The sequence below is a fragment of the Nothoprocta perdicaria genome, unplaced genomic scaffold, assembly GCF_003342845.1.
Source record: "Nothoprocta perdicaria isolate Ctin4 unplaced genomic scaffold, notPer1 scaffold_40, whole genome shotgun sequence".
In the NCBI taxonomy this organism is placed as follows: Eukaryota; Metazoa; Chordata; class Aves; order Tinamiformes; family Tinamidae; genus Nothoprocta; species Nothoprocta perdicaria.
This window is the reverse complement of record NW_020455644.1, coordinates 5,046,868-5,066,190: the sequence shown is the minus strand read 5'-3', so window position 1 is coordinate 5,066,190 and position 19,323 is coordinate 5,046,868. Positions and strand designations below refer to the sequence as shown.

General features: G+C 48.0%; 1 protein-coding gene across 1 annotated transcript in view; it reads right to left on the bottom strand.

The window, feature by feature from the left end:
• The window catches only part of MAP4K4 (mitogen-activated protein kinase kinase kinase kinase 4), a 72,796-nt gene that overhangs the window by 29,331 nt on the left and 24,142 nt on the right, over positions 1-19,323 (bottom strand). Inside the window, exons 7-13 of the mRNA XM_026045490.1 lie at positions 17,548-17,626; positions 15,380-15,555; positions 14,640-14,712; positions 13,928-14,138; positions 6,507-6,668; positions 4,381-4,467; positions 3,495-3,710 (exon numbers count right to left, since the gene is read on the bottom strand). Of these exons, the coding sequence (XP_025901275.1) occupies positions 3,495-3,710; positions 4,381-4,467; positions 6,507-6,668; positions 13,928-14,138; positions 14,640-14,712; positions 15,380-15,555; positions 17,548-17,626 (1,004 nt within the window). The remainder of the gene's footprint in view (positions 1-3,494; positions 3,711-4,380; positions 4,468-6,506; positions 6,669-13,927; positions 14,139-14,639; positions 14,713-15,379; positions 15,556-17,547; positions 17,627-19,323) is intronic.

The window sequence follows — 19,323 nt, the reverse complement described above, 5'->3', positions numbered from 1 at the left end:
ACAAGGATACCTGGGCTTCTACTACAAAGATACTCTTGCAGTCAGATCTGTCTAGTGAAACATCACAGCCTACCTTCAATATGATAATTTCACCTGGGACACAGTGCAGCAGAGTTATGCCAAATTTGCAAGCCTCCAAGTAATGTCATTGTGGTTTATCATACAGTTTGATGCTCTGTATATCTGTTTTTAATTTTAAATCTGTACTTTTTTTTTTTTTTTTTTTTTTTTTTTTTTTTTTTTTTTTTGTCTTTTATCATAAAGAAAACAAATACATTTGAAGTTTGGCAGAATATTTCTATTTTTTGCATATCGCTTTCGCCAGCTATGGAAAACACAGGGAGCTGCACCGAAGTGGTAAGTACGCCAATATGGAAAATCTCTACTAGGAAACAGGCTGCAAGAGGCAGCAAGATGTGATTTGATGAAAGACAATTACGGGGCTTCTTTCTAGCTGGACCATCCATCAGAATCTTCTTTAGAGACAACAGAAAGGTATAGATGAAAACAGAAAAAAACTTTAAAATTAAAAAATATACATATATTTCCTGTTGCTATCCCTTAGCGTAGGTTACCCACCTGATTAAACTGAAGGGCCCCTGTGCCCGTCTCTCTGAGCAATGTAAGAACAGACAGGACACACTTCTCTTCCTGGTAACACTGGAGGCACCTTTAGGTATGAAACTGTAGGACTGGCCATGCTCTCTCTTTCAGATATTGCCCAAACAGCCTCCAAGTCCCGTGCTCCAAGCCCCTATTCCAGCGGGAATGCTGGGTGGGACTTGAGGAGGACTAGCCAGGAGAACCCTTCCAGGCTCAGGCCCCAGAAGGACAGGGAGCAGATGCCCTGAGCAGAAGCCTCATCCCTTGCAAGCCCATGACACTGGGAACAGAGCGAGCAGCAAGGAGGGAAAGGCTGGAAGGGGTTACAGGCAGGCAGGAAGCAGCCCCCCATCTCCTAGGACGGCCTGTCCTTGCAAACACCTCTCTGCCAGAGGAGCTACCTCTGAGGAACATGAAGCTTCCAGCACTTCAGCAAAGCACCAAAGACGGATCAAGCTGCAGCTAGGAAGTTCTCATACGTYGAGATCCTGCTCCTGAGTTTTGATCCTTGTGCCTGGAGCATGCAGGCAGCCTGGGGGGTGTCCCCTGACTGCTCCCCCAGCTATGACGGTCTGGCGGGACGGGCTGCTTACGCCACCACGCTGGAAGGCAGAGCTGGGGCTGCACAAACCCAACCTGCCCCCGCCTGCCACAACCTGSGGCCAGCCACCGTGTGCCTCCGGGAGCAGGCAGAGAAGCTTCTGCCAGGCCTGCCTGCCACATCCTGCCACACACAAACCCAGGGGAGGAGAGAATCTGCATCCTGCAATCATTTTCACTGCCATTCTCAACCACCCACAGTCACCTTTCCAAGTTTGAAAATAGGCCAGACTCCTYCTAATAGTCTTCTTGCTATGCAAAGACCAAGGAAAAGCTCCAAGTCTGAATGTCTCTGGCTTTTATGGCACTAGCTGCAGACAACAGGAGGTTTCCAAAGCACGGAAGCTGCACCAGCTACATTTCCCTCAGAACAAGCAGATGAGATAGAGAGCCAGGGCATTACTGCAGAAACTGGTTCTGCTCCTCGGAGCTTCCTCCTGCTTCCCAAAGCCATCATCAGAGGTCCTTTCCCTGGTATCCCGTTTTCCAACCGGAATGGAAAAAATCCCTAATCATTCTACAGAAAATAACCACTTTGGCCTGTCATCATGATGGGCAGCATTTCAGCAGACGGGGGGTTTCTCTGGACAGCAGTCCTCCTGAAAGCCCAACTCACTACTTAATGACAAGAATTAGATCAGTGTTCATGTCTGCTTTTAAGATTAACTGATGTCACTCCCAAATAGAGATATCTGGGATACTTCTACTACACTCCTTTAAGGTAAAATATTACATTGCAATTCTGTGAAGATCTGACTAATACCATGATTTTTCTTTGCCTTCACTGGATTCCTTTTTAGCAAGCTCACTGAGGAAAGGAGGAGGACACAGAAGACGAGCTGAGTTAGTGCTCCTGCTACAACCAAACCTCCAGAAGCTCCCCCATTTCCAGTTTGGGAAGGCAAACGGGGGAGGAGGGAYGGAGATGGCTCTGCATCCTTCAAAACCAGCCTTCAGGAACCCCGCCAGCAGGACAGGAGGGCTGGTTCTGCGCTGCCTCTTCACAGAGATGAGGCAAAAATTTGCAACAAGTACCTGGCGGCTGACTGCAGGCGTGCACATGCTGCACAAGCCTGAGCTCTGTCAGGAGAGAGAAGTACCAGATACTTCACCCAAGAGGAATGGATGAGATCATAAAAAAAGGAGAACGAGGACAAGAGCATCTAGAAGAAAATCTGTTTGTGTTTACCATGTCAAAACAGCAATATTTCCAAAGCTATGAACAACTATTGGATAAARGTGGAGTGAAAATTATTTTATCATGCCTAACATGGAGTTTTTTCTTCCTTTTCCAAGATATATTTATCTAGTTACCACATGCTGGCACTGAAAGCCACTAAGAGCTTTGACCAGTCCCGCAGCCAGGTGGTTTGTGGGCAACACGGCGCTGCCCTCTTGCTCAAGGGAAAGAGGAGGAAGAGAAAGAGGCCGCTGACAGAGCCCTGCTCTGTCACCACAGAGGCAATTACTGCTGATCAGTGTCACCCTYGGAGCACTCAGGGAGACACACAGCGCTCCGATGGCGGCCCTCAGCCCATGAAGGTCTCAGGGAGTTTAAGAGTGGGATGTGCTCTCAGAAAGGAACACTTCACATGAAGTGTGAAATGAAGCCAATGGAACTTAAGCTCCACAGGAACTTAAGGAAACATTTCTTGACTGTGAGGGTGCCAGAGCCCTGGCACAGGTTGCCCAGGGAGGCTGTGGAGTCTCCTTCTCTGGAGGTCTCCAAACCCGCCTGGATGCCGCCCTGTGCCCCGTGCTCTGGGTGTCCCTGCTGGAACAGTGGGGTTGGATTAGATGATCTCTAGAGGTCCCTTCCAACCTTAAGGRTTCTCTTGATTCTGTGATTCTATGAAACCCACATTTGTGTTCATGAGAAGACCAGTTCCGAGAACACGGGTTAGATGTGTGAACAGGTCCCATGTGCAGGTCCCTTTTGCAGGTTTGTGCTTTCCAATCACCTCACAATTTCCAGTCCACAGGGCTTGMCAGAAGCACCGACTGCACCATTGCTTCCCAGGAAAAGGTGTTCAAAGGGAGGCTTCCAAAACAGGCCCCCTCAGATGCCAGGGTTGCAGAATTTCTTTCTACCCTTTAAACCCACCAGTGCTGCCCTACAGCACTTGCACAAGCATCCAGAGAACCTGTCGGGCTCAGCAGCCCACAAGGGACATTTACAGGAACCCTGTGTCCTATCAGTGACACCCCAGCCCTTAACAGTGCTGTACCAGAACCTACAACCAGGGCCAGAGGAGCAGGCAGCCGACTGCCTCCCTGGGAGCCCAACTTACCTCTCGTGCTCTCTCAGCAGGCTCGTAGTGGGCTTTGGGCTCAGGGCCATGATAGCTTTGCTTAGTCCTTTCCTGCTGCTGCTGCTGCTGCTGCTGCTGCTGCTGCTGCCGCCTGTGGTCGTGCTGCAGCGAGAGCAGGTAGGCTTGCTCCTGCTGCAGCTGCCGCTGGAGCCGCTCCGCCTGCCGGTGCTCCTCCATCTCCCGCCACCTGTATTCCTTGGAGAGAAGGCGGCAGCAAGTGAGGCGGCGCCCGGCGCCGCGCGGCRCACRTGCCCCTCGCCATCCCGCTACAAACGCTCCTTCCTGCTCGCCGCTGCTCGCTCGCTCGCTTCTTGGCTTAGTTTTGCTGTTACAGGGTAGCCGAGAGCTAGGGTGGACCAGACTGGCGTGTGCCTCGCGCTGGGGAAGCGGAGGGTGTGCTGCTAAGCTTGGCACGACTGGGGAGTTATGTCAAAACTGATTTTTATTACATGGAAAAAAAACAAAACTAGAGTCATTTAGACTAAATCCAGTGTAAAGTTCGAAAAGCAGTGACTTAGAGCAACACTAGGCCATTGTGCCCCGGGGTGGATTTACATGTCATGTGTGCTTTTGATCTGCAACATAAGCACTCTAGCTCTTCACTGAATGCCAAGGTCTGTTCAGAAACTTGACCACCAAACCAGAGCTCTTCCATTTGAGCATAAAGCCTCCTCTTACTGCCCAGAAAGCAGCGTGACCATAGAGCACTTCTCGTATGTGCCTGTCAGCCCTGGCTTAAATGGCCTTGGAACCAGGCTCCCTTGTTCATACTGCAGTGCAGCTGTGCCCGGCTTACGAGGGAGCCTAGGACTGGCTGGATAAATGGATCCTATAGCTACTGAACAAAACAGATACAGTGCTTTACCAGTAACATGGCCTGCTCCTGGAGCAGCTGCTGCTGTAGAATTTCCAAGTGCCGCTGCTCCTCTTCTAGCTGTCGCCTGATATACTCCTGTCACATAGAAATTACCCAGCAATAAATTTATTCAAAAGGAATGCATCAGAACCCCCTGGGTGGCACACCACACGCTACTTCCCCAGGTCAGCTTTAACGATTTCACTTCAGGATTCATTAGTGCCTACAGAACAATTTAGGGAGCCTTGTCACCTCAACACGGGGTATTTTGGCCCACCAGGTCCAGAATTTGGGACTGCTGCAAACGTAGCCGGCGTGGGCCAGAGCTCGTTCGTGTGTTTTGGAAGTGATTTCAAGAAGCAGCAAAATGTACTWGAAGGTTGTGGAAGAGTTAAAACACAGCAAGTCTGACTGGACACAGCCAACACAAAGTCACATGCAAGTCGTATTAAACATTAGTTGGTTGCACTGGTGCGATGAACTGTTAGCAAGAGCTAGAGCCAGGCTTAGTGCAGGCAGACCTGGGGCAAGCCGCCCCGGGGGCTCTGCCAGAGCAGCTCGGCCCTGCCCTGCCGTCTCCCTTGGGCCCAAGAGCTTCTCCCGGGCCCCCGCTGCCAGCCCGGCTGAGGTATGCGATGGTTATGGCACAAACGAACAAACAAACAAACATCCACCAGGAACCAGGCACGGGACCCAACGGGCTCGCTCTGATCCGGCCCCTTCCTGCGCCGCGTCCTCGACCGGCCGAGACGGCTGCTTCGCCTGCCCCCCATCCCATCCCGGCACAACCGGAGCCCTGGAGCGCCGAGCTGGGCACATCCTTCCATGCGGTTAATGGCGATGTGTTGCAGTGACACGTGCACACACACAGGCACACGCACGCTCACGTTCACAGCGTAGGCATCGATGGCAACAGTGACGGCAGCTACGGGAAAGCCCGGGACCGGCTGACGCCRTGGCGTCGTTTTACGCAGCCTGATCCGGAGCTGGAGTCGCAGGGATATTGGACATATCGGGACATATTGCTCCTTTCTTTTACCAAAAGGATCCAAAATTCACAGCGGCTCAGGCGGGAGCATCAATTAGCCGCTCGTCGTTAGTGGCACAGGGCGTAATTAGCATCAAGAGGTTAAACAGCAGCTGGGGGAATACCCGGTGTCTGCCCCAAAGCAATCGCTGGGCTGTAATTGTAAATTTCCCATGTATTTTCTCCCAATGGTTAATATCTTTTCTTTCGACTCCAGAAGTCTTTGAGACATACACAATAAAAATTCCCTAGTAACATGAGGGTCTCAAATATGATGCCTTTTACACAGGAAAACATAAATGCATCAGGCCCAAACCAGTATTCCTGAAGCGAATGGCAAATTTACAATCAGCCTCTAGGAGAAAAAAAATCTGGCCCTTCATTTGGGATCAGTATTCCGCAATACATGCACAGTAATTATTACCCTGCTTAAAGTTTGCAAAGAATTTTACAGCATGCAGATTTCATGCACAAATCCGGCAGCTGAATTTCACAGTTTCCCGGGGTCCTCACCTGCACGGTCAACGTTTCAAGGGCACACTGATGCAACTTAAGATATTCCAGCTGCCTCAGTTGGCACAAATTATTATAGATTGGGATAGACAGAGTAAGAGAGAGGAAAATAACCTCAAGGAAGGAAAACTCTCCGCAGCTCCAAGGTTCCGTTGCCAATTCCAAATATTCCAAGTTTACGAACAGGAGTTGGAGGTGCCTGGAGCTGACACGCAGAGCGCGCCCCTTCTCCCCGGGGCCGCCCGAACGGGGGCATCTCCGCAGAACTGYAGCAGCCCCAGCAGCACGAGCGCGGCGCCAGGTTTTAGCACAGTGCCTATCTCACCAATTCTGCCGAGTTTTAGTGAAGCCCAGCGGTGCGAGCTGAATTTAGAGTAAGGCTTGTAACAAGAGCTCTTTTTCAGGGCACAGTTGAGGCTGCCAGAATTTTCCATAAAGCCCTATGGTCTACGTTAGTGCACTTGCTGAGAGAGCTAAAGACGGAAGGGTCAGCAGGAGATTGTTTCTAGGCTTCCTCATTCTTTTTTTTTTTTTAATAAAATTAGAATTTAGAAGAAACAAACCCAGTGCACACATATCTTTATCATGGACTCACCTGCTCCCTTTCTACCCTCCTCTTTTCCTCCTCTGCTCTTCTTCTCTCTTCCTCTTCCTTACGCCTCCTCTCCATTTCTTCCAGACGTCTTTTCTCTTCCTGCTCTCTCCGCCTTTGCTCGCGCTCCTGTTGCCTTCGAGCTTCCCGTTCCCTTCTTTGTTGCTGCAGAAAGGGAAAAGAAACCACAAAGTCTTACTTCTGTTGTTGTTATCAAAGAAAGAGGTGGGGTTGCTTTCTGCTGGGAAGAGAAGGATTTACCAGGACGGGCGAGCTCTGCTACGGAGTCACACAGTTTTCTATGCAAGTGTTCCACTGGGAAACAAACTGCACCCCCCACCTGAGTATCCCTGAAAGCAGCATCACTTTCTCTCTTGGATTTCTTCATCAAAYAACTCCCACCCCCCCAATCCAATCTTTTCATGTAGCATCTTCTTGAAATCGAGGTGTGGAAACTGGCATGCACCTCATCAAAAGCACACACAAGGGGCTCAAGCTGAAATCTCGGTCTTTTAAGAACTGTTGAACTTGGGAGCTAAGCAAAGTGATTATTTTCTTGCCTGCACCACACKGAACTCGCAAGAGTTACTAAAAGGAAATTATTAGCCCCACAGAATTAGCTAAAACTCAAATGGCGACCTCCTGAGTTCTTGGTAAGCAGCTTCACTCTTACCAGAGTCCGTGGCCTGCTAAGAATTTGGTGCTGTTGGGACAAGTAGGCAGCTCCATTTCCTGCACTGCCCCAAACCTCACCTAGCAGAGCAGGCAGGCTGCCCTACAGCACCTCTGCCCCTCCCAGGGCATCAGAAGCACCTMSATTTAAAACAAGAAGAGCTGAGCTAAGCTCCTGCGGTCCTGTGGATAAGCTGCCTGCATGATCCAAATGGGAACTGGGGTCCTGGAAAATGTTCCAGGATCTGGAGAAGAGCTCTGGAAAGTATTTTTGAAATTCCAAGCAGATCTTTCAGGTRTCCGTACAGCCGTGCCGACGCTGCCTGCACTTCTGTGGAAGCTTCCAGCTATTCCACCTACTCCAAAATCCCAGGCAGCCTCCACAGCTCCCGAGGTGTCAAAAGGCGCAGCTGCCTCCTGTCCTACCATCAGCTGGGAATTTCTCTACAGCATCTACTTTCACCACAGACTTCTGCAAGATGCTGAAAATCACAGAAGAAATGTGGACAAAAAAGCACTGTCAACTTATATCTGATATATAAAACCCAGCACAATAAAGACCTATACTGGTTTCCTTTTTCACAGTGAGGTGAATGAAATGCTCATTTTTTTGGTTGAAGCTAAGCTGCCGGGAACGTATCAATGTTAAGATACACTGTTTCCTCGTGGGATGAGCTTTCTTGGCTCCTTACCCTACATGTTGTGAAGCAACTAAAAGTTCATTAGCTTTTTCTGTCTCCTGAAATCCCACCCCAAATTAAGGCACAAGCACTGAAAGAAATGAGGGTAACACGTAATAATTGGTAATACTTAATAAGAAGGGGATGCTTCTCAGGTCTCCTAACTAATTGCATTTTTGCAGTCCATTGCATTTTGAAAAAATGCACCTTTCTTGCAGGCTACTTTTTAAATATGCCCGCTTTGTAAAGATAACTTTGCTCTTCCTTCTCTGTAAAGTCGTCCTGGGTTCCCTGCTAACTTCCCATGCCACAAGACATTATTTCTTTTCTCCTGTCATGTCTTCTGTCTGTTCGTAGAAACAGAGTCTTCATGCTCTTGCATCTCCTCTCCTAACCAAATACATTCACTAGGCTTTTTCACTTAAACAACTGCTCTTCATTGCATGGAGATATAAAAATAGTAAAAGGGCTCCAAGGCAGCTGTGGAACACAGTGGATTTCACAGGTTTCGCTGCTTCCCTTTTTTATTTTTTTAAGCACTTTAAAAGGATTAGGCAGGCACTTTTATTTCTGAATATACGCATCTGTGTCAAACAACTTCGATATCTAAGTCAGTATATTCAGGTGCCTCTTGGCTAATCAAGTCTGACAGGCTCTTCATTGAAGAAAACTGAGATGTGAAGTACAATAATTCTGCTGCCCTGGGGATGCAGGAGACGACACGCTGCTGACTGCCTGATATGCACACTTAGCAGCCCAAACACTTCTTAAGCATATGAAGCCTGTCTGCCTAACAGCATCTTGTTGACACGTTAAGTGGATATATGGCAAATCTGGGCATGGCATCAGTCTCATCCCAGGGAAGATGGGTTGGTCTTTAGGTCGTTCTGAAGAAACAAGATCATTGTCACTTGAGTCAACGGAGAGTTTTTCAGCAGTAATTACAAATAACTCAACTTTCCAAGATGAAAAGAAGTTTCTAATTGAATAGGAGGGCTGGTCTCCCAGTGCTTCAGGAAATAATCAAATCCCATTCCACYTTAAAAGAAGAGATTTTTAAGCAAACACTGAACAAGACTGCTAGCCCAGTGCTTCCAATAGGTTTTTATTAATACCTATCATGAAAAGAAGAACCCAGTCCTTACAACAGGTTTTTACTSATACCTAGCATGAAAAGAAGAGAAAAAAGCATCTGTGCCACCAGGTGCCTCTAAGGAACACCCCCACAGTGCGCCAGAGCATCCGGAGAGAGCGGCTCCCTCTGCACTGCTCCCACCTTCCCGTCAGGAACCAGCTCAGCCCCCAGGCCAGGGGGTGAAACGCAAGGCCCTGGCCCTGGAGCAGCCGGCAAGGAGCCGGGCGCGATGCCCTCGTGCCCAGAGGAAAGCTCCCTCGTGCTGGAAGAGGAAAGCTCCCTGCCTCCGAACGCAGTGCGGGCAACCCCAGTGCCCAGCTGAACAAAACTGCACGTGCTCCAAGGAGCACAGGGAGAGGAAACCCACCGGGACAACCCCCTCCCCTCAGGGGCTACTCTAAATTTTGGCAAAAGCGACGTGAGAAGCACCGAGCTGCAGGCAGCCCCTGGCCCTTCGGCTGCCTCCCCAACCAGCTGCCTTCCCAACCAGGGTCAGCAGCGATCCCAGCGGGATGCACGGGAAGACGTGGYCTTTGGGGTGCCCAAAGGAGGGGAATGTGGATGAAAGAACTCTGCAATTTCTGGGCTGAATCAAAATAATTTTAAGGTCTGTTTACAAAACTTGCACTTTTTGTTAGATATTTTAACTCTTAGCATATGCCATTAAGCATTAAATAATCCTGATGTAAAATACTAGGCCTGCACACGCCCATTTGGACAGCAGGTACAGACCTGGACTTGCTGAAATTACAGAGGCCAATACGGATCTCCTTTAGCTGGATATGTGATTACCAACCCTCTCATACATGGCAGAGGAAAAGAGGAATTTCAAGAGCTAGCTGTTCACCAGAAGGCATGGGGAGAAGCTCTTTAAAGAAATTTCAGAAATGCTGAAACAGAATTTTTCATATTTTTTTTTTCAAAACAGAAAAAAAGAGCATAAATGCTCTGGTTCCTTATCTGACTTCAAGGTGCCTTAATGACGACCTCSTAATGGTACTTTGCCACCTCCCAATGGAAGGCCACGCAGTGAAGCAGCRTTTACCAGGAGGGGGCAATGCAACTACACACACACGTGGTATACACAGACAACCCAGGGGCAGGCCTAGTTCATACAGTAAACAGCAACAGATGAATTCATAGTTTCTAATTCCATATTCATAAGACTATTACTTTGTCCTATATTCAGAAGAGGGTTGATGCACACATACAGCAAGGATTCCTCCAGGAAGAATTAGGTAGCCTGCTGTCATCTTAGGAAGCATATTGGAAAGACTCATACAGYAGCAAAAAGATTCTTTTCCAATTTGCCCGCACGAGCAAGAAGCCATAAGAAGAACTTCTCACTCAGTACTTCTTCCCCAATCCAAACTGCAGGCAATGCAAACGAAGCAGGGACAAGCAATCACCCTGTCTACAAGCAACCAAGCCCCGGCAAGCAGCCCGGGTGGGTACAGCRACACGAGTGCCTCCGTTCAGACCAGGGGTGCTCCTTCCACGCGCGTCACCCGCTCATCTCCGCTCAGCAGGTCTTGTTTCACGCTTTGAGGCGGCCGTGGAGGGCCGGCCACTCCTCGGGGAGGGAAGCAAGAGGGCAGATACACTGCAACTCCAAGCAGGCGCACGCTGGAGCTCGCAGCTCACGCAGGGCAACAACTCCTGTCCTCAGACACAGGTAGGGAAGTGTCTGGACCCCAGCACCTCAATCGTTCATGGCCTGTAAATCCGTTCCTGCTGGGCCACACTCCTCGCAAACAGGCTTCTATCCCTAGCACTTCAGAGACACCCATCTTAGGTGGCTCTAACCAGGAACAGTGATAGTATTGAAGCCAACTGCCCAGGATTGAGGGGCTCCACACAGAGCRCGATTAGCACACGGTGCTAATTCTGCACTTGCCAAACCAGGCTGATTGCTGCAAAGTGCATATTCCCATTTGCCTTTCCGTACCTGTCACGCTGAGCACCAGCATCTGCCTTTTGCTGAGCAGAAACACATTAGAACCGCCTAGCACAGCTCTGATTTCTTGTTTCAACCATCTGGAGTACTTTAAGTTGTACAGCTGATATTTATGCAGTTAACCTTTACTCTGGTTCAAAAAAGAAAGGAGGGGAAGAGGGAGCAACCCCCTTCCTGAGGGTTTCAAATGATTTTCTGCACTTTGACCACGTACGCCTTCTGCCTCTTATGTAACACAAGAATTATAAGGTCCCTGCAACAACAGCCTTTGATAGTCACCTGCATGTGCTAAAAAAAAAAAGAAAAAAAAGAAAAGTAACCTTTTCTCTAATACTGCTGAGAATTACCCAGTTCCTGGCAGCTGTCCTAAACACCGTTCCCGCAGCAGTCTCAGTCAAAACTGTCTAGGCTCTGTGCCAGCATTGTAGGAACAAGCCCTCGATTTTCATTTAGGAAGGGGACAGGAGGGAGGAGGGAGGAAGGGGGGATAAGCAAGTTGTCCAGGGTGATTATCTAACGCAGAGAGTTCTTCTTAAAGTATGTCCAACACGTTAACCAAACCACACACTTACTCCATACAAGCAAGTATGAGAGAGAGCCACACCTGGAAAAAGCTTCATCAAACAGAAGGGAGATGCAAAAGCCGGTGCTAATCTGACCCCTATCAGGAAGCTTCCCCTGTTTACTGGCTTCATCAGCAAGGGGGTGAGTCAGGGACAGGGTGACAACATTTCACTACTGTGGCCTGCAACTGTGTCACAGCTCTGATGTTATCTAGAGGTGCCTCTGTCGCCCTTCCCCCTTCAAGGGACTTTGCCTTGGCAGCTCTTTAGGGAGCATCACTGGGGATCATACATTTTCCAACAAAAAATCCGAGGCATTAAATGTAATTAACTGGTGGATGTGAGACACTGTGAGGGTTTTTTTCCTTTTTCTAAAAAATATCATTTCCTTTAYGAAGAACATTCCCCCAGCCCTGTAGAAGGGAAACTTGATAGCTCATCAGCCACAGCAACATCTCTGTGGGAAGCAGGCAGAGGTTACAGGTTCAAGAAGAGACAAAAGGTTTTCTCTTTCAAACTCTACAGGCTTCTATGGCTTTAGTCACTAATACATCAAGCTACAGTGGGCACTGCCTTGTGGCTGCTAAAGCTCTTGCTCCAATTTGTATTTACAGGGGCAGCAGGACGGATTAAACTTGCAGGTAACTCTGCATGCTTTTTAATTGCTCATTAGGTTAGCATTTCTGCCACATTCCAAAAGCTGATTTTCCACCCTCGGCAAAGAGATGCATTTTTTGTTGCCATTATTACCAGCAGCGTCTCCTTGGTTTTAAACAGAAATTCCAGAATTGCAAGTGATTCTTCGAACTGAAATGATCACTGATTGAATTGATTGAAGTGATCACTGAAGACAAACAAGCTAGATAATTTAATCTTAATCCCCTTCCGTGCCAAAAAAAAAAAAAATCCCCCTGAGGAACCTTAGCAATCACACAGACATTCAGTAAAACTCTCTCCACACCAASCAAAATTTTAGAGGCTAAACCACAACTCTTGTTTGCCTTTCACAACACTAAAACACTGCTTTCCTATTGTCCCATGTTAACCTTGTCCGGCCTCATTTTGTCACCTTCCTTCCGCCCCCCAAACGGCTGCAGAGCCAGAGCCTAAAACCAGGCCCGGCAGCTGCAAGAGCAGCGATGTTGGTCTTGGCAGCCGCCGAAGGGAGGGGAAGAAACCCGAGCGTGCCGGGCTTTGCAGCCTGTCCCACCGCCTGCTCCTGGGCTGCCGCTTCCAGGTCCGCCTTCTGCCTTTGCTTGTGTGCTGGAAAGGACTGGAATATGCGTCAAAAGGACCTGAATATGGAGCAAAGGGGTATCCAGAGCTGTGCATTAGTTATTACACCAACACAGCACGTGAAATTTCACGTTGGGATGCACAGCAGTATTGGTCCTCATCATGTCCTCATTAAGCGTTTGGAAAACCAGGCTGGGCGTAGTTTTTCCATCATTSCTGAGTGAACAGTTGAAACAGCAACTCCAAGAGCAGAGGTCGTGTAAGGACAACTGGAATGTGACCCTGTGCTTCCTGCAGAGCCAGATGACTGGTTTCACTTTAGCTCTACTATCCACTTTGGGCCTGCAAAACTGTTTTGAAATCTTTCTGCCCCTGAAACTTGCACTGCATTTTCTAGGCGTATATATATACCTAAAAACACACAAGATTGTACCAAAACTAGGGCAAAGTAATACTGTGCATGTACATTTTCTGATTTTCTTTTTAATCCTTCAGGTGGTGTATGCAAACTGCACATTTACCATATCACAAGGGTATGATTTACTTTTGAAAATTTTACATAACTGTATTTTTTTTCACAGGTGTATAAATTATATTTCTTATCTATAAATCTGGGGGGAAGGTTATTCATCAGGCTACTATGGATGAAAGAGTAATACATCAAAAAATAGGCTTTCACCTAYCATGATCGAGTGCCAAACACAGATGTTTGTGAAAGCTTTCAAGTGAAATTCTAGGCACATAATGGACTCAAAAAAGTCATCTTGGGACACTGCCCACTTTAAAAAAAAAATCATGTGGGAATAATTAATGTCTCCCCTTCTGTACAGCTACCCAAAAGTCTAGACTTGTTGCCTCTTCTTTTGAAGGGGGACCAAGACTCAGGCTCCCCCCCAGTGCCTTCAAACAAGCAGGCCTTGGCTGCCACGAACTGCACAGGAGCTGCTGGATACTCTGTGCTGTAGGAGGCTGCTCATATTTAAGTAGCCAGACGTGGATTTAAGTGCTTTGCTTCACGTTTGCCAAGGGAGTTGTACGGGTTGTTTTCTTCCTCAAGATGTGCTTAGACTACAGGGAGCTTTTTACAAGTGGGTGTGGGAATGGGAGGAAAAGAGGAAAAAGACCCCAAACGACTGGAAAAGGGGCCGCTGCCTCCCGAGCTCCAGCCTTTTTGCTTCTACCTCTTCGAGCCGTCTCCTCTGCTCCTTCTGCTGYTCAATGCGCTTCTGCCGCTCAGCCAGCAGCTGCCTCTTGTACTCCTCCTGCTCGCGGAGCTGCTGCTCCTGCAGCAGCTGCTGCCTCCGAAGGGCCTCCGACCGCTCCTTGTTTTCCTGCTGCAGCCGCAGGAAATCACGTCGGAGGGTTGATTCTCCAGGCACGTTGACAATGGAACTGCAACAAGAGGAAGTTTAAGCGTCCCTTACAATAAAGCTCCATGGGTCATTAAATACTTCCTTTTTTTCCCCCAAAGCAGAGGGTACATTAATAAAGTACACTGTTTCTTTACATTTTCATGTCATTTCTTTCAGTCAGTTCAGAAGACGCTGGGTACATATCAAACAGATGCTCTCAGTGGAAGGTGTGAAATGAAGCCAAGCAAAGCAAGGACCAACTTGGACATTTTGGAGCCCCCAACCAGAACCCCCTGCCCAGTCACATCTGCTCTAAATATTCCTCCATCCAGAACTCTCCGGGCACTAAGCCATGAGAGGGGAAGCTTTAAAACTTGTAGCAGCCACAGAATAGGCATTGAGACCTATGGATGGTAGGGTTTGTGTGGCTAATGCCACGCTTGAGACAAGACACAAATTGAGAATGCTCCTGGTTTACAGTCACAGATGTTTGGATTTGCTCATGTGGACTGCCCAGAGCCCTCCAACCCGCAGTTGTTACCTCGGCTCTCCTTCTTGTTCAGGCACTTCCTCCTCTTCTTCCTCACTTCCACTGTATTCATATTCCGTCTCATCTAGCAGGAAAGAAAACAGTGGCCTGAGCAGTGCCTATCTCCACATTTCATGACGCGGAGCTCGTACTAGCACAGTCATCAACCTCTTCCCAGCCCCTGCAGAGACAAGATTCCCCTCCGACCCTAGGGCTTATCCCACATATCCCGGCACACTTTCCCAGACACATAATGCAGTGAAGTGCTTTCCTGCAGACTTCCAGCAAGATCCCTGAACGACACCATGTTTTCAGTCTATGACCAGCTGCTGCTTGGAAAACCTCCAGGCCACCTGAATAAAGAGGGCAGGCTGCCCCGGACATTGGCTCCATAGCTCTTGTGATGGGTTATTTCTGTGTGTGAGCCTAACTGATGGCCTCACTCCAGGAAAGAACCTGCCACAAGGCAAAAGAAAAGAAGGGAGGGATCTGCCAATACCCTCCTAAACACTGCTTAATGGTTGCCTGGAAGAGAGTAATTTCATCTGAAAATAAGACACTTGCAATTCAGATATCCTATTCAGAAAGAACAAAACATACAAGCCTGCTGATAGCCAAAATAAGAATTAAAAAAGAAACTTTTAATGGTTTGAGCACTCAGTGTTCTGCGGGGAGATGATTTGGAAGGCAGAGCAGGGCAGAAGTACATAGATTTTTAGTAAGTCTTTAAAAGGCTTTTAGAAACTGTGTACCTTTCTCTCCTCTCTTCTTTCTTGTCCTGTCTATATGGTCCTTGAGCTGGATTCGGACTTGCCTTTCGTTCGGTTGGTCACGTATGAACGGATGCTTCAGAAGCTGCTCCGTAGAAGGTCGCTGCATATAATTCTTCACGAGACAACCTTCTATAAAGCTGAAGAACTTTTTYGACCTGAGAAAGCAGGCAGGGGAAGATGAAACAAAGTAAAACAAAATCACAGCTCCGACAGGTTTTCAAAGGTAGCTCCCTTCCGAGGGCAGCGTGCTCCAGAAGGATCCGAGCGCTGCCTGAAAGAGCGGGATGGCAAACGGGGCCGGCGCTCGCTCCTGCTCTGCTGCTGGCTCAGGGCTTTCCCGTCGCCTGCCCTCACGGCTCCGTGAGGGGAGGCGGCGGGAAAGCCAAGGGATCGCCTGTCCCAGCTTCATGAGGGCAGGTGGCAGGAAAGCCATGGAATGGCCAACACCCTTCGGCTGGCGCAGGCGCCACCTTCGCCGCAGGCCGCAGCGGCCATTTTCCTTCTCACCCGGGTAGCCTCACACAGGGGCTCGCAGCGCTCACCGGGGCTCACATGAGGCGGGATGTGTGAGAAACACCCGTCTAAGCAGAAAACTTTYCAAAGGAAAACCATCCAGGGAGCAGCACARCAGTAGCACCAACATTCAGACCTGTGCTTTTCTCCCTCGGGCCTGTTTGCTCACAAACTCTTTCCTCAGGGAACATGGCTGAAGCAGCGGCCTTGGCTGCGGCCACATTCCCTTTCTGATCGTTAGACGCCCCCCAACTGCCGCCATCCTTGGGCAGCGACCACCACCACTGCATGGATAGGTGTAAAACAAAACCAAAATGGTTTTCACCTCCATTTTCTTATTGAAACCTGCATAGTTAAATTCAAGGTAGCCTTGCCGACTTCTGTTATTCTCTATACCCCATGTTATGCTTCGAAGAAAAAAAGATGCAAGAAAGGTACACGCAAATACTATACACAGAATCATAGAATCATTAAGGTTGGAAGGGAACTTTAGAGGTCCTCCAGTCCAACCCCCCYGCWCACGCAGGGTCACCTAGAGCACGTGGCACAGGGCAGCGTCTAAGCGGGTTTTAAAGATCTCCAGAGAAGGAGACTCCACAGACTCTCTGGRCAGCCTGTTCCGGGGCTCTGTCACCCTCACTGTTAAGAAATTTTTCCTTAAGTTCCTGTGGGACTTTTGGTGCTTCAGTTTGTGGCCGTTTCCTCTAGTCCTRTCTGTAGCCACCACTGAAAAGAGGCCGCCCCATCCTCCTCATTCCCTCCTTTGAGGTATTTATAGACACCGATCAGGTCCCCTCTCAGCCCTCTCTTTTTCAGGCTGAACAGGCCCAGCTCTCTCAGCCTTAAATGCAATTCTGCCCTTTAATATATGCAGAAAGYGAGTGTGCGAGAGGGAAAATGAGGCCCTGACAGACACCCGTGCATAAATAGGCCAATCCAGGCAAGCGCCAAGCCCAGCAGCAAGCCACAACTTCTATTATGTTGATACTGAATAAGCAGCCACTTTGCTTCATTATTTTGACAGGTTCACAGCATCCTGCGATCACAATCAATCTAGGCGAAACCTCTTTCTAGGGAATCGTTTTGTTTCAWACCCACCCGTTGTAACCAGTAACTGGGAGGAAACCCTTCGATACTAATGGATTCTTCTCAGCTGGCAAGAAGTGCACACTCAATTTCAATCATTTACAATAATTATAGTAAAAGCCTTCATTAGTTTTAATAGCTCCTTTCAAYTTAACAACTAGAACACTATAGCACTGTTCGGTCTCTTTATTATCCTAAAAATCTGCATATTAAGAATGCTGCAGGAGTTTTTTTTTTTTTTTTAATGGGGAGTATTTGCAACTTAATGCTGTTCTGTCAAGAAAAAAAAGCTTGTTTTTTTTTAATATTCCCAGGATTSAAAGATAAAATTTCTATGGGGTAAACAGAGCTCAAATAATCAATGCACACTTTTTTATTTTATTTTATGCCTGGATTCAATGGCACAGAAGACAACAACAGACTGATTGATTTTAGCCAACTTCAACCACTTCACAGCTCTGCGGCAGCAGTAACGAAGCAGCAYGCTGTGAAACGCAGGGAAGCATCGTGACACGGAAAGGGCTTAGAAAGCAGCAAGTTCTACGTACCATTTCTTGGATTTTAACCGCGGGGGAGGATTCCTGGGTATCAGAAAGAGCGCTCTCATGGGATGCATGTCACAGAGTGCTGAAGGAAAGAAGACAAAAACCAAACACAAACAAAGAGACATTGGCTTCGTTGCGCTCTGTCTTCTCAAGACAGTGACCGCGGCTTCAGCTGCCGCGAGCATCCCCGCCAAACCCAACCGCTTATAGAGCACATAGAGCTGGGAATGTAACTCATGAAATGAAATGGCAGCAATTGCCCAGCTCCATGGGGGAAGTGGGGCCCCAAAAGWGAAGAAGTCACGGCACAGGTTGGGCTGTGGAATCAGCCCTGGTAGGAAGGTTTGTACCAGCCATCCTCCACCTCCAAGTCATCCAGCTTATGTTTTGTTTAAGATGATGCCTGGAAAAGATCATGGCAGGTGGGAAAAACGACACAGTCCCCATCTCATACAAATTCATTTGCTTTGCCTGCCCTCCTCTCCCATTACACAAATGGAGCAGGACATCTGCTCCTGCCGCTCTCCAAACTCGGGAAGTTTTTCTTTATTCCAGGACCTGCTGGGTTAACACCAATGAAGGCTCTGCCTTAAAGCRGGCCTGCATTAATAGGTGAGAGCAGTTTAGGATGTGCAGTGATCCTCTGCTTGCTTCCTGGAAGCTGCTCCCAGGATTTGGACACTAGGAGAGGCCAAGTCAGAACCTCTGCTTCCACTTGCAAAGGAAAAAAATGTGACTGCCCCATTCCAGGCTTGCAAACCCCAGTGATGGGGCTTTCAATTGGGAGCCAGCCCAGCAGCGCAATGTTCCGAGCASGGAAAGTAAGACTGAAAGGAGGCCAAGTGGCAGCTCAAATACTGTTAATATAGAGCTAGGTGAAGTGCCCAGGGAGCAGCCCTCGTCTGGGCACCCAGGCAAATGTGAAATTAGGAAGGATGGAGAGGAGRGAAATATAAAAAAATCAAACCACCCAACCTTCTAAAAATGAATCAAAACATTGTACTTCATTTTATCAATTTGGTATTTAAAAACAAACAAGCAAAAGCAGTCAGAGGCTGCAATGAAATGCCCTTTTTCCAGACAGGAAGATGTCAATACCTCATTCTCAACCCAACAACTTCAAAGAGTGTTTTCAAGATGGACTTTTGAGTTGGGGGGATCATTTTGCTCATGTGCAAGAAAATGTATTAACTATCTCACTCTGAGGTTGCTCAGGGAATGGGGGAAAGTGTATTTGCCTTTTCACTAATAAAGATTTTCACTAACATTAAAAAAACAGAACATGTATCATTTCTGTTCGGTTTGTAAGTCCTCCTTTCCTCCTCAAAAATATCGTCCCTAAGCTCCATTATTCAGAAGGAACAAGTATGTGAGGGGAAGAAAAAGCTACACAGTTCCATGTTTTTGCTTTTCAGGTTTCCTTCAAGATATCCKGAATATTCTCAATAGTGACCACTAATTGGTTCAAAACTCTGCACCAAAGATGGATTTACAGTTTAAGTCACATGATTCCTAAGCAAGACCAACACCCTCCGTGAGGAGCTGAAACAGAAGTAGTAGTAATGTTACCATCACACACACTGCTGGAAAATGAGCCTAGAAAAGAGTGCTAGAGGAGTGTTTTTCATGCAGTCTATTTTCTAGATACCCCTCTGCACCTCTCCCCAGCTGAGGTGCCAATGTTTCAGGCAGGCCATAGACAAACTGGGATGCAGTCCCAAACCACAGCATATTTATAGGCAGGATGTTTCCAGCTCTATTAGCTTCCAAGTTCAGACT